The sequence below is a fragment of the Populus trichocarpa genome, chromosome 8 (assembly GCF_000002775.5).
Source record: "Populus trichocarpa isolate Nisqually-1 chromosome 8, P.trichocarpa_v4.1, whole genome shotgun sequence".
Taxonomy (NCBI): Eukaryota; Viridiplantae; Streptophyta; class Magnoliopsida; order Malpighiales; family Salicaceae; genus Populus; species Populus trichocarpa.
Window position 1 is genome coordinate 5,948,662 of NC_037292.2, and position 12,119 is coordinate 5,960,780.

At 36.5% G+C, this 12,119-nt stretch overlaps 3 protein-coding genes across 5 annotated transcripts; all 3 read left to right on the top strand.

Moving 5' to 3' along the window:
* The first annotated feature begins 250 nt into the window (after positions 1-250).
* LOC7471055 (PLASMODESMATA CALLOSE-BINDING PROTEIN 3) lies at positions 251-2,600 on the top strand. The gene is made up of 4 exons (XM_002311301.4): positions 251-534; positions 952-1,194; positions 1,288-1,330; positions 2,087-2,600. Exons 1-4 carry the CDS (start codon positions 483-485, stop codon positions 2,301-2,303), a joined length of 555 nt encoding a protein of 184 aa, XP_002311337.1. The 5' UTR covers positions 251-482; the 3' UTR covers positions 2,304-2,600.
* A 3,479-nt stretch (positions 2,601-6,079) lies between these two features.
* On the top strand, positions 6,080-7,566 carry LOC18101465 (uncharacterized). Its single transcript, XM_052455204.1, has 5 exons — positions 6,080-6,184; positions 6,353-6,457; positions 6,892-7,088; positions 7,179-7,287; positions 7,422-7,566. Exons 1-5 carry the CDS (start codon positions 6,080-6,082, stop codon positions 7,536-7,538), a joined length of 633 nt encoding a protein of 210 aa, XP_052311164.1. The 3' UTR covers positions 7,539-7,566.
* Positions 7,567-8,638: 1,072 nt separating this feature from the next.
* LOC18101466 (ureide permease 1) lies at positions 8,639-11,857 on the top strand. Of its 3 annotated transcripts, none has more exons than XM_024606198.2 (8): positions 8,639-8,788; positions 9,108-9,416; positions 9,615-9,753; positions 9,851-10,025; positions 10,399-10,451; positions 10,543-10,607; positions 10,923-11,297; positions 11,473-11,857. In XM_024606198.2, the coding sequence occupies exons 1-8, from the start codon at positions 8,786-8,788 to the stop codon at positions 11,623-11,625; spliced, it is 1,272 nt and encodes a 423-aa protein (XP_024461966.1). In that variant the 5' UTR covers positions 8,639-8,785; the 3' UTR covers positions 11,626-11,857. The 3 variants fall into 3 exon arrangements, with proteins under 3 accessions (XP_024461966.1, XP_006379690.1, XP_024461971.1); XM_006379628.3 differs by having other exon boundaries at positions 8,647-8,788; positions 10,408-10,451; XM_024606203.2 differs by lacking the exon at positions 8,639-8,788 and having other exon boundaries at positions 9,279-9,416; positions 9,601-9,753.
* The last annotated feature ends 262 nt before the right edge of the window (positions 11,858-12,119 follow it).

Genomic DNA, 12,119 nt, shown 5'->3' on the forward strand with positions numbered 1-12,119 from the left:
GTGAGTTTATGACCGTTGAAAAACAAGGGTAATAACATGGTTATTCCTTCAAGAGCGTCAGTTATTTTTAATTTTTATTTATTTTAAAATATATATTTTTAATTTTTTAAAATTTATTTTTGACATAACATATTAAAATAATCTAAAAAAATAATTTAAATTAAAAAAAATCAATTTTTTACAAAATTATTTTGATATCATGAAAGCAAAGCAAACGCTGCCTTAACCCAGTCACCCACTTTCATTTGTATAGAAGAGTTTTGAAATAAAATATCGGGTCTTAGCACGAAAGGTAGAGGAAAAAAAAAGTGAACCAGATACAGACACCTTCACCACCCACCGTCACCCATCGTTGTCTAGAAAACTCAACTCTCTTTCACTCTCCTCTCTTCTAACACTCACATATAAAGCCATCTTTCAAGTTCTATCATCTTAAAGTACAGCTAATTCTCTCATCTCAGCCCCAAAACCCTACATCAACGATGGCTGTTTTAGTGTTTTTAGTGTTTTTCTGGGCACTCACTGGTCATTCATGTAAGTTAATTAGGTTCATGTGTTCTTGCTTTACTTTTCCGATCTTGGATGGAGAAATTTTTTAAGGACTGATGAATGGATTTCTCTTTAATGAGATGGGGTCTCTTTAGTTTTCTTTTAAAGTGATCTCCTTTCTTATTATCTTGGTTCTTATACTGGTATGATTTATTTGGAAGGAAGAGTTTTTCTATTAATTTCTCGCTCTAGTTTTTCCTTCCTTTCTTCTTCTTTGTACTCCGAGAAAAATTTAGCTTAATCCATGATCATCTGTACACTAGTGATCACCTTTTTTTTTCTTTTAATCTGTTGATTTAGTTTAGAAATTCGTTTTTTTTTTAAATTCTCAGTTGCATTCAGAAGAAAAGGTTGTGGTTTTTGTACTAACAGTTGAGTTTGCTGGTTTTCTGTTTTTTGTAGATGCCACCTACTGCATATGCAAGGATGGGATTGCTGACACACAGCTGCAAAAAGCCCTGGATTATGCTTGTGGAGCCGGAGCAGATTGTACCCAAATCGCTCAAAGCGGTCCTTGCTACCAGCCCAACACTGTAAAAGATCACTGCAGCTATGCTGTTAACAGCTACTTCCAGAAGAAAGGCCAAGCTGTTGGGAGCTGTGATTTTGCAGGAACTGCCGTGACTAGTGCGACTCTCCCTCAAAGTAAGTGAAGTCCCACAATCCACCAATTCTTTATCCAATTATCTTTTGGGCCACTAACTCTCTCGTTGTTTTGTATGTTTCTGTAATGTGCAGATGTAGCCTCCGGGTGTACATATCCTGCATCAGCAACTTCAAGGTATGTTTTTTAAAAGAAAGTTGGTAATCCTGACATCCTGTGTTGGTGATTTCTCTGTCAATTTTGGAATCATGTTCTCATCTTGCCAGATATTTTGGCTATTGTATTTAAATGAAGTTTTCTCTGGGAGTGTGTGAATCTGTTATTAGGGCTTTGGATACCTTTTTTTTGTCTTCAGAGAACTTTGTAACTGTTTAGCGAAGGCAATTTTTCTTGCGAATAGGAATCTATAAGCTGATGAAATGCTGTTGCTGTTAATTTTGAATCTAACTTCCTGCGGTCTCTTTTAGACTTTCTGCACTTGCGTGTCAAACTTGTACGATCCACCTGGTAGATTTGAATTTGATCTGAGTTTGCTTGCATAAGCAGTATAAGAAAAGTACTGTCTCTTTAATAATGCTGGCTTGAGAGAAATTTTAGACAGTGGTTGAGAAAAGTAGATCTATCATTCACTCTTTATTATTGCATTGACATATCTTTATAGGTCAGGGGCCTGCATCTTTCTTACAGTTTGAGCTGTCATGATGTTGATATTTCATAAGTTATTTCTCTTATTCTACATTTATGTTTTCCACATGTTAAGTGCCAATGATGCAACAGTTGTGCGTGTTGTGTTTTTGTTAAGTTTGGTATCCATTTGCTTTCATGATGTGGTTGCTCGAGGACAATGGGTGCTCTGAGATTTTTTTAATTACGTGGGTGGTAGTGGGTACTGAGTCTGAGTTATCCTTCTGGTTTTTTCTTTTGTTTTTACAGCACCGGCAACACATCAAACTCGGGCACAGCACCGACGGGCACAAACACACCATCTTCTATAATTCCGCCTCCTCCGTCAGCAGTGTTCACCGGATTAGGCCCAACGGGCACCACTGTTGTCAACGGTGTGGCTTCTCAATTTAAAGGCACTAACTTGTGGTTCATGGCATCTTCTTTAACCCTCTTGTTTTCAGTTCCCTTTCTGTTGTGGGGTTGAAGGTAAAAAGGAAGGGCGGTTGATTTGTGGATGAGATTTTGCCACGGAAGGACGGGTGGGCATTTATTTTACGGTGGGATTGCCGCGGGGGGGTGGTCATCAAGAGTCAAACCCCACTAGGGTTTTTTTTGTATCTTTCCTCCCATGTGAAAAGGCTAGGAATTTGATTCTCCATTGAGTGCTGATATGTGACTGCTATTGGGGGTAGTAGTAGTAGTACTTGTATATCTAAAGAGAGGTGGTAGTATTTTATTTTCCTTTCCAATCTAATGAAAAATTCGTACCATCTACACCTAATTTGATTATTTTTGCCTGCTGCTTTTAGTGGTGGATGCATGCATGCATGCAGTTAGGAGGCGTTAATTTTCTTTTCTGTTTTTAATCATTGAAGAATACATTGTTTTTCATCTGTTAAGGTTTTTGTGTTTCAAAAGCGTTTTTAATAAAATTTGAAATTTTTTTATTTTTTTATTAACTTCAAATTAATATGTTTTTAGTGTTTTCAAATTATTTTGATGTGCTGATGTCAAAAATAATTTTTAAAAAATAAAAAAATATAATTAACATGTATTTTGACACGAAAAGCTATTTGAAAAGCAACCTAACAACACTGCCGTACAAACCTTTAATCTTGCACGCAAGCCCTTATGGTCATTCGTTGTTACCGACTTACGAACTTTGGGTCGGTCACATCGTAACTTGAGGGGATGTCTACCGACTTATACATATTTGATGCGGATGGCGTCAAGAGGCGTGTTGATAAATAATTCGGGACTTGCTAGCCGTAAAAACATCAGCCGTCTATTTATCAGGAGAGCACGACATCTGAACGGCCAGCCAACCTGGTGACAACACCTCACAGCACGCCACGTTTCACGTCGATGGCATTTTTTAAAACCGGATCAGTGATCAAAAAAGTTTCCAAGTTTTGTCATTGATTCAGGCAAACTTAAAGTTTAAGGATGCAATATGAAATTTCTACCATCCCATGATTACCTGGACAAATACACGTCATCCTGCAAAAGCATGGCAATGAGTGTTTTGTTTTTTTTTCGCTCAGGCACGGGGCCTTTTGTCAAGGGGTATTTATTACGTAGTTTGCCATGCCCTCTAAGAGTAAGTTTTCATTGAATTCAATTCATAGAATATTTGCTTTGGAGAATAAAGGCAGCCCTTTTGGAAAAGTTTGGCTATCACTTTCAGCTGTGAATATGATTTTTTAAGAGTTTATAGCTTCTGGAAATAAAACATGGAATTAATGGGCTGAGATATTAGTTTTTAAAATATCACAGAACATTTAAAAGTCACAGCGATAGCCAAACTGGTGATTCTCAAACGAGCACTTGTCCTACCTTAGCTTTCATGTCTTGTTTATTGTCGTGTTGACATCCAACTTGACGGTCACGATCTGTGATCTCGTGTGGGATTCTCCGTTCACCCCTCAATGATAATCTTAGATCGAACTCCAAAACCACAGAAAGATTCACATTTTCATATCAACAAATTATTTAATATGCCAAGATCCATATATTTAATCCTAGACCAAATTAATTTGAAATTTGAGGCAAGGAGCAAGATGTTCGCAAGACTATTCCTCCGACTTGTTGGGAGTCCTTGCTCTCCCTCCTCCTAAATGCCCAGAATGTTTGATGCAAGCACAAATTCATGAGAGAAGTTAAAAATTTAGTTCTGATTGACAATTAATTGCTATTGATCTCTTACAATTGAACCAAAAAAATTATTTTTTTTTGTTTTAGATTAGTGGAGAGTCCATTTGCGCGCACCTCGATTAATCTCACGGGCCTTGAAATTAACGACTATGTAAGCCTCCAGTAACCCTGAGGTTTGTAAAACTCAAACTGAGGATCTCTAGAAATAAACCCAGAACCTGACCAGTTGAGTTACAACTCTTATAATTAAAAAAAAATTATCTTTTGATAAATATGTATGCATGTTTTGACAATACAATTGATTAATTATAATACGGTGTTCAATTCCATATAACTATTTTGAGTTGGACTCCAACGCCACATATATAGCCACTAGCCCAAATGTGGCAAGCCCAGCATAATTACCATTAATTGGAAGTGATAATTGCTGAAAGCATTGCTATTGGAATTTTGAAATTTCCAATAGCTTACGATATGTTCTGGCGCTAATTAAATTAAGGAGTTCTAAATATCTAATAAAATCTGGCTTACCAATTGCTAGTATATAGACAGTTTTTAATACCCAATAAATTATTTAATCTGAGCTGGAAAGGCGCGCCTGCCAAATACAATAGAGCAACGAAAAAGGCAAGAGCTCCGGTAGCAAGCTACGATGATGGGCCCTCCTCCTAAAAAAAAATAACACAATACCAAGACCAATAATTCACACGTCAGGTATTAAACTGGTATTTTACACTTTGAGCTGAGCCAAAAGGCCGAGTTGCTCCATCTCTCGTTGTTTCTTTTATACCTGTGCTTCCACGCGCATGGTATCATTACCTACTCGATGTGGCATGCTATGACCAAACAACACATAACAAGTAGAGTTAAGTAGCCATTCCACCTGCCCATCAGACATGAAACCACTGTTTTTTTCCTTGTGAATATATGATTCTCGATTTAAAAGCAAGGAAATGTATTGTTTAACCTCTGTTTTGGATAAGGGGGGTCAACATTGCGTTCACTTTGGGCTGCAGAACTTGTGGTGTTTTCTAGCTAGTGGGTACAGAATGCTGCAAGTGCTAAGCTGTTGACACGGAAAATTGTTCACTAGCGACTCTGCTGTGCTAGATTTGTGGTGGATCATCTTGTCATTCACTAGCGACTGCAGCTAGCAGAACTGCGATCATGCCAACGCATTTAGTTTGCTGTAGCTAAGAAAACAAGACACATGCTGCTGCCTCTCCAGTCTCAACTACCTACGGAATAAAAATGCTCTTATTAAACTCTCCAGTGCATACATCAATAAGTACAATGTCCCTTCGTGCATGCAAAAGAACTTGTTTACAGAGAGGCCAGTGTTCCTCATATTCGAGTAGACTTTCCACTTGCTATCACCGACCATATTATAAAATTCAAGAGTCGGTAACAAATATATGCCAAAAAGATTATAGTGTCACTAGTAAATACAAAAAAGTGGTATAAGAAAAGCCCACTTATTTTTATAGCTAATTCGCAATCGACTCTTTCTAGGCACCTTCTAGTTAAGACAATGCCATCACAGGGCATTAACCATCCATGCGCTCCCTAATGTCCTTGCTTTGGTTCAGTTTAGCCTTGATTTGTCCTTTCGCTTACAATTCAGGTCTATGTTCAAATCAGTCTCTATGTTATGAGGAAATAATTTATCAAAAAAAATCGTAGTTGGTTATCAGTGATCTATTTTTAATTAGTTATATAAATCAGATACGTACAGTGGGGTGAATATGGTTCATAAAACTTCATGGGCATTTATCTTGCAGGAGTACTCTAATGACGTTCGTGCATTAGAATTCTAACACCTCATCACCGTTAAAACTATATATCACCTACTCGAAATTAATACAGTAAATAACAATTTTTATTTTTATTTTTTTGAGGTTGCGGGCCGGCTCATATATATTTTTTTTTTAGGTTTTCATCTAAAGATGCCTCTGATAACGCAGTACTGATGAACTTTTCAATTTACTCCTACCGCCTTTTCCTCGTAATACAATTTATATGCATTCTTGCAATGATTATTTCAGGTTGTCAATCAGCTTCGTAAGGGATATGTATATGAGACGCTACTGAACTATGATGTGCAATATGACAACACATTACACATGGATATATGACAAGATTCATCATGAAATCAATCAGTTCTGCAGCCATCATACTCTTCAAGAAGTTTATATTGATGTTTTTGATCAGGTACGTTAAGAAATTCAACATGAGACATGTTTTCCCAATAGATCACTGTATTACTGGTGGTTGTTTAATTCCATCAAGTATCCTTTTCAATATGTTAAATTTGATTTCTATCTCTTCCTGCTTTCTGTATCTATGTTGATGAAAGATCAATGCCACTATTTTTCTCAGATTGATGAAAAGATGAAAGATGCTCTTCAAGGTGCTTGTACACGTTATGTGCCTGGTATTGAAATCGTAAGTGTCTGTGTAACGAAGCCCACCATTCCAAAAAGCGTAAGAAGGAATTTCGGACAGATGGAAGAATAACGTACTAAGGTTTGCTACACTCTTGGTCAAATTCATTCTTTTACTTTCCCTCCATTGAAACCTGGTTTGAGACAAAAAAAGAAAGAAAAAGAGATGATTTTGTTGGTGAATAATGCATGTTGAAAATCTTTCCTGAGATTACCATGGATATGAAGGTTCTCTCTCCCTTGGACTGTTCATACTTGTATGTTTAAGGTTGTCTATTAATGCGGCTTTAGCAGAGTGATGTTATGGTATTTACTAACATAGCAAAACCTCATTCAACTGAGAAACTTGGATACTATGGATGGGCACATCCAATTTGGCATGCCTAATTTTCTGTGTGTAAAAGCTTATCATGCATGCATTTGTGAGAGTGATTGATGCAGATTGTGCATTGCTATGTAGGTCTTAATTTCTAGAGACAGAGAGTTGCTGAGAAAGAGACAGAGACCACAAAGAAGATGGCTATCAGTGAGGCTGAGAAGAATGCCAATGTGAGCAAGATTCTCATGGAACAGAATATGATGGAGAAAGACAGTGCAAGACAGAAGCAAGAGATTCAGAACCAAATGAATATGGCTCATGAAAAGAGCCTGGCAGATGCTGCTTTCTATCGGTGAAAACTACCAATTTCTTTTTTCCAAGTTATGTGTATTTCACACGATTTCATGAAAGTGAATCAATAATCTTGCTCTCTCTCTTTCAGGGTCATGAAAGAAGGTGAAGCAAACAAGTTGAAGCTTACTCCCCAGTTTCTTGAGCTGAAATTTATCGAAGCCATAGCTGATAATACAAAAAATTTCTTTGGGGACAAGGTTTTAATCTCTCTCTCTCTTCCTCTCCCTCCCACATGCATGCACGCACACATGCACTTGTACATACCCGTCCGCCCTGCCTGCACCTCCACACACACACAAATTTAACATGGCATATTCTTAGCTTTTTGCAGGTGCCGAACATGGTTCCTGATCAGAGGCTGCTGGGAAATTTCCTGCAAAGGATGTTTGGAGAGATGGCAAAAATAGTGAACTTAGAAGAAGTATCAAGAGAGAGATCGGAAATATAGGTTCCATAATATGTGGCCAATAGCTGTATTCCCATGCTTCTAACAAAGGCAAATTGAAATTGAAAAATCCCTATAGATTTAATTTTATGGCAAGGAAATTGGTGGGGATGGAATTATTAGATCAAAGAAGAAAGAAGGACAAATTAGCAAGTTTAGAAGGTTTGGGACTGATCTGTTAACAAGAATATAAGTTGGGTTGGTGACTGGCTGATTCATAGTCGTTGTTTAAAACAAAAAACAAAAAGGTTATGATTTTTTTACGAGTTAAAAATAAGAAAAGATTAATTAAATCAATTTATAAAAATAATAAATTATAAATAAAATTTAATTTAAATCAAGACTTTATCAGAAAAATGTGTCAAAAATCTCATTTAATTAAAAATTAGATTTTGATTTGATTTTTGAATTCTAACCTATACTACAGTCTACATCTGTTTTCTTTTTTTAAAAAAAATGTTTTAAATAATATCTATGGATGCTATTTATAAATTAATTTTTTTTAACTTATTTTTACCATAAACTATTTATACAGAATAATTTTTAAATTATAATTGAGAGTAAAAAATAATTTTTAATAAATCATGAAACTCAATCGAAGTCACAAGTCGAGAAATTGAAATCATGACTACCGTAAATTTCCGACGCCAACGCAAACGGAGGTGGAAGGAAGGTGGGTGGATCTGAAAGAATCCAATCCCTACAGATTCCATGGTAGCGACTACCTTCTATATATATTAAACACCATCTGTCATAGCTATAAAAATAATAAGAAGAAGAAGTTGGACACCATCTGTCATAGGAATAAAAAATAACTAATTAAGTAAACACAATGGAAAAATAAGAAGAAGAAGAAGAAGAAGAAGAAGAAAACAACGTTCTAATCTACAAGTTCTCTGCGATCTTTCTTACATTGCTATTCTTCTTATTACAGTTATTTTCCCAAATCACTCTACAAATATCTTTGACCATTGAAAGTAGGTGAACAGAGGGGGCCACATCAGCTCGCTTTCAAAAGGTTTGTCAAAAGATAATTGAAAGATTCCAAACTTATTAAGACAAGGGAGGGATCCAGGTCCTCAAATTGTTTTATAATTCATTATCGGTGGGCGATCCTTCTTTTCTCTGTTTTTCTCTCTATCCTTCTTATTTGCTGTTTTTTTTTTAAAAGTGAAATAATATGAGGACACGGAGAGTGATCTGATGTTAAGTATTCAAGCTCGGTTCTTCAGTGTTTTTAGAATCTGAATATGGTATGCATTTTCTGTTGCCGCTGTGTGTTGACTTTCTTGATTCTTATATATGCAGGCCTTGTTTTGATTCTGTATATTCTTTATGCTTTCCAAGTGTCATTTTGCTTGCAGATTCCTACACGCTCTTCTATTTTATACCTTCTTCTTCGATTTTTTATTTCCTGATTTTTTACTTCTAACCACTACTACTCTTTATAGGCAACCCGACGATTTTTTTTTTTTAAAAAAAAACAGAAGAAATCATTTCAGATTTGCTCAGTATGGCCTCCTAAGAGGCACCACGCAGAATGAGTGGCTGAATTTGTTTCTTTGCTTGAAGGGTTTTTCAGGAATACCTTCATCGATCATTCTACCAACAGAAGGGATCATCGGTATTGCGTTGAAAATGTATGTGGTGGAGAGCAAAGGTGGAGCCATAGCATGCATGCTACTTGCGCTCTTCTTCTTGGGCACATGGCCTGCTGTCATGACTCTCCTGGAAAGACGGGGCCGTCTTCCTCAGCATACTTACCTCGATTATTCAATCACGAATCTCCTGGCTGCTGTAATTATTGCTTTTACATTTGGTGAGATAGGGAAGAGCACGCATGAGGCACCGAATTTCTTAACCCAGCTTTCTCAATTAAGCGTACGTTGAGCCATTTAGCTTGCTAACTCCATCAGGCTCATTTATGCATTATGGCCCTCTACAGTATTCTGCATTGCTTGCTTTTTAGTGTTGATTGTTCTGAGGCGATTCTGTGGCATACTAGGTTCAGTCTCTTGTTTGCAGCGGCATCATATCACTTACCATTTGTATTTAAATCTACTAGGGTGGTTGATGCAGGACAATTGGCCTTCTGTTATGTTTGCAATGGCCGGTGGGGTGGTCCTCAGCCTTGGGAATTTATCCACACAGTATGCCTGGGCTTTTGTTGGTTTGTCGGTGACAGAAGTGATCACTGCTAGCATAACTGTTGTTATAGGTTTGTCTGTTGTGTGCTGAATGAATTTTTTTATGCAAGTCAATAGCATGTCATTAGACTAATTTCTTTTATTGCAATTGTTGGTTTTTTTTAACAGGCACAACGTTGAATTACTTCTTAGATGACAAAATTAATAATGCCAAAATTCTTTTCCCGGGTGTTGGCTGCTTCTTGATTGCTGTCTGCCTTGCTTCAGCTGTTCACTCGTCCAATGCAGCTGATAATAGAGCCAAGCTCAGCTGTTTGTCAAACGATGACAAACTTCGATCAGTGTATGTGTCTTCTTCTATAGATAGTTTCAATTTTAATGTTATATATTATTTGATGCATAGTCATTTACATTCCCAGCTATCTCTTCCATGTCAATAATGAACTTTTGAGTCAAAGTTAGCTATTCATTCTTCATTTGTCATAAATCTTATCTCAGTGCTTGCAAACAATGAAAATGCCGACAATTCTAAGATGAATTTTGTTCACTTAAGAATTCTATTCTCATGAGGCAAAAATATTCACTGGAATTTTGGCCAAACCAGTAAAGCGACTGCAGATAAAATATTAATTTTCCCTTTTCTTTTCATTGATTGACGATTTCGTTATCCAAAAGCAAGAGTTTTGGATATCACTGATGTTAGAATTAAAATTAAGCTTTTGCAGGGCTACAGACATCTCCACATCCAGAGAAGCTTTTCCAGAAAAGGGTATGCTACTTTTTGGATTTGTCTTATCATATTATTTGCGTCCACTTTGTTTATCGAAGTTGTCCATTTATTGCCTTCTTTTATTCTACAGAAAGAAGGGCAAAATTTGGAACAGCAGGCTTCCTTGTAGAGCTTGAGAACAGAAGAGCAATCAAGGTTGGTGGTTTCACAACCTTATTCATTGTATTTTCTAGCGGAATTATTTTTTCTGTCCTCCCCTCTCCTGCACTTATTTCACTTAATCTGAGGAAATGCTATATTTTCAAACACATGGCCAAACACAATACACTGTAAACTAATTAAGAAGTGGAAGCTCCAAACAAAAAACGGCCATTTAGTGAAAAAAAATTGAAACAAGAAATTATGGCAGATAAAAAAAAACACAGCATACTGGTGAATTGTTTCTTCATGTATTTTCTTTCTTAAAACTAAACAATAACTCGGTTCTTTTTTGTCTTTGATCACTGGCAGGTGTTTGGGAAGAGTACTTTAATTGGACTGGCCATAACTTTCTTTGCTGGCATTTGCTTCTCGCTCTTCTCACCAGCTTTTAACTTGGCATCAAACGATCAATGGCACACCTTGAAAAAAGGGGTTCCTAAGTTGGTTGTCTACACTGCATTTTTCTGGTTCTCGGTCTCTTGTTTTGTACTGGCCATCATTCTGAATGTCACCTTCCTCTATCACCCTGTGCTGGACTTGCCTAGATCATCATTGAAAGCGTATATTAATGATTGGAATGGCAGAGGCTGGGCGTTTTTAGCTGGTCTCTTGTGTGGGTTTGGGAACGGTCTTCAATTTATGGGAGGTCAAGCTGCAGGATACGCAGCAGCAGATGCAGTCCAGGTTAGTTTTAATACATACACACATGGGATAGTGCTGCAAATTAATGATTTTAAACAATTTTGATAGCTTCATGATATTTTGGACACACCATTAACCCTAAGTTCATCATAGAAAGTGATCTGCATGTGCTTACCGTTTCAAGTGATGATCATTTGATTTACACTGGTGATTTCAGGCGCTTCCGCTTGTGAGTACATTTTGGGGCATTCTTCTATTTGGTGAGTACCGGAAATCATCGCGAAGAACGTATGTATTTCTTGTCAGCATGTTGCTCATGTTTGTCGCAGCTGTGGCAGTTCTCATGGCATCAGCAGGGCATCGAAAATGAATATAGTTTACCGTCGCAGTTCAATTATGATCGCATATATTGTCGAGAGGAAGAAAACTCCGTGACCACTTGGTTGATTGAGATTGAAAATATCATGTATCAATACTCTCAATGGAAAGGAAATGCTTTCTTTCCATTAACACAAGAACACGGATTCTTAATTGCTTTCGCGAAAAGAAAAACAATAACACATTAGGGGTGGTGGGTGAAGGAAAAGTTAAAATGTGAAGAACAGTTGTGATTTTTTTTTTTTAATGGAACTTTGATTTTTATTTAAAAATATATTAAAATAATATTTTTTTTAAAAAAAATATTTTTAACATCAATAAATCAAAATAATTTGAAAACAAAAAAAAATATTAATTTAAAATAAAAAATAAAAAAATAATTAATTTTTTTTGCTACAGAGGATAATTTACGTATTGTGGTCTTACTGGTTGCAAACATCTACGGAGTGGGAGATGGCTAAGTTTAAAAAGTTAAAGATACGTTAG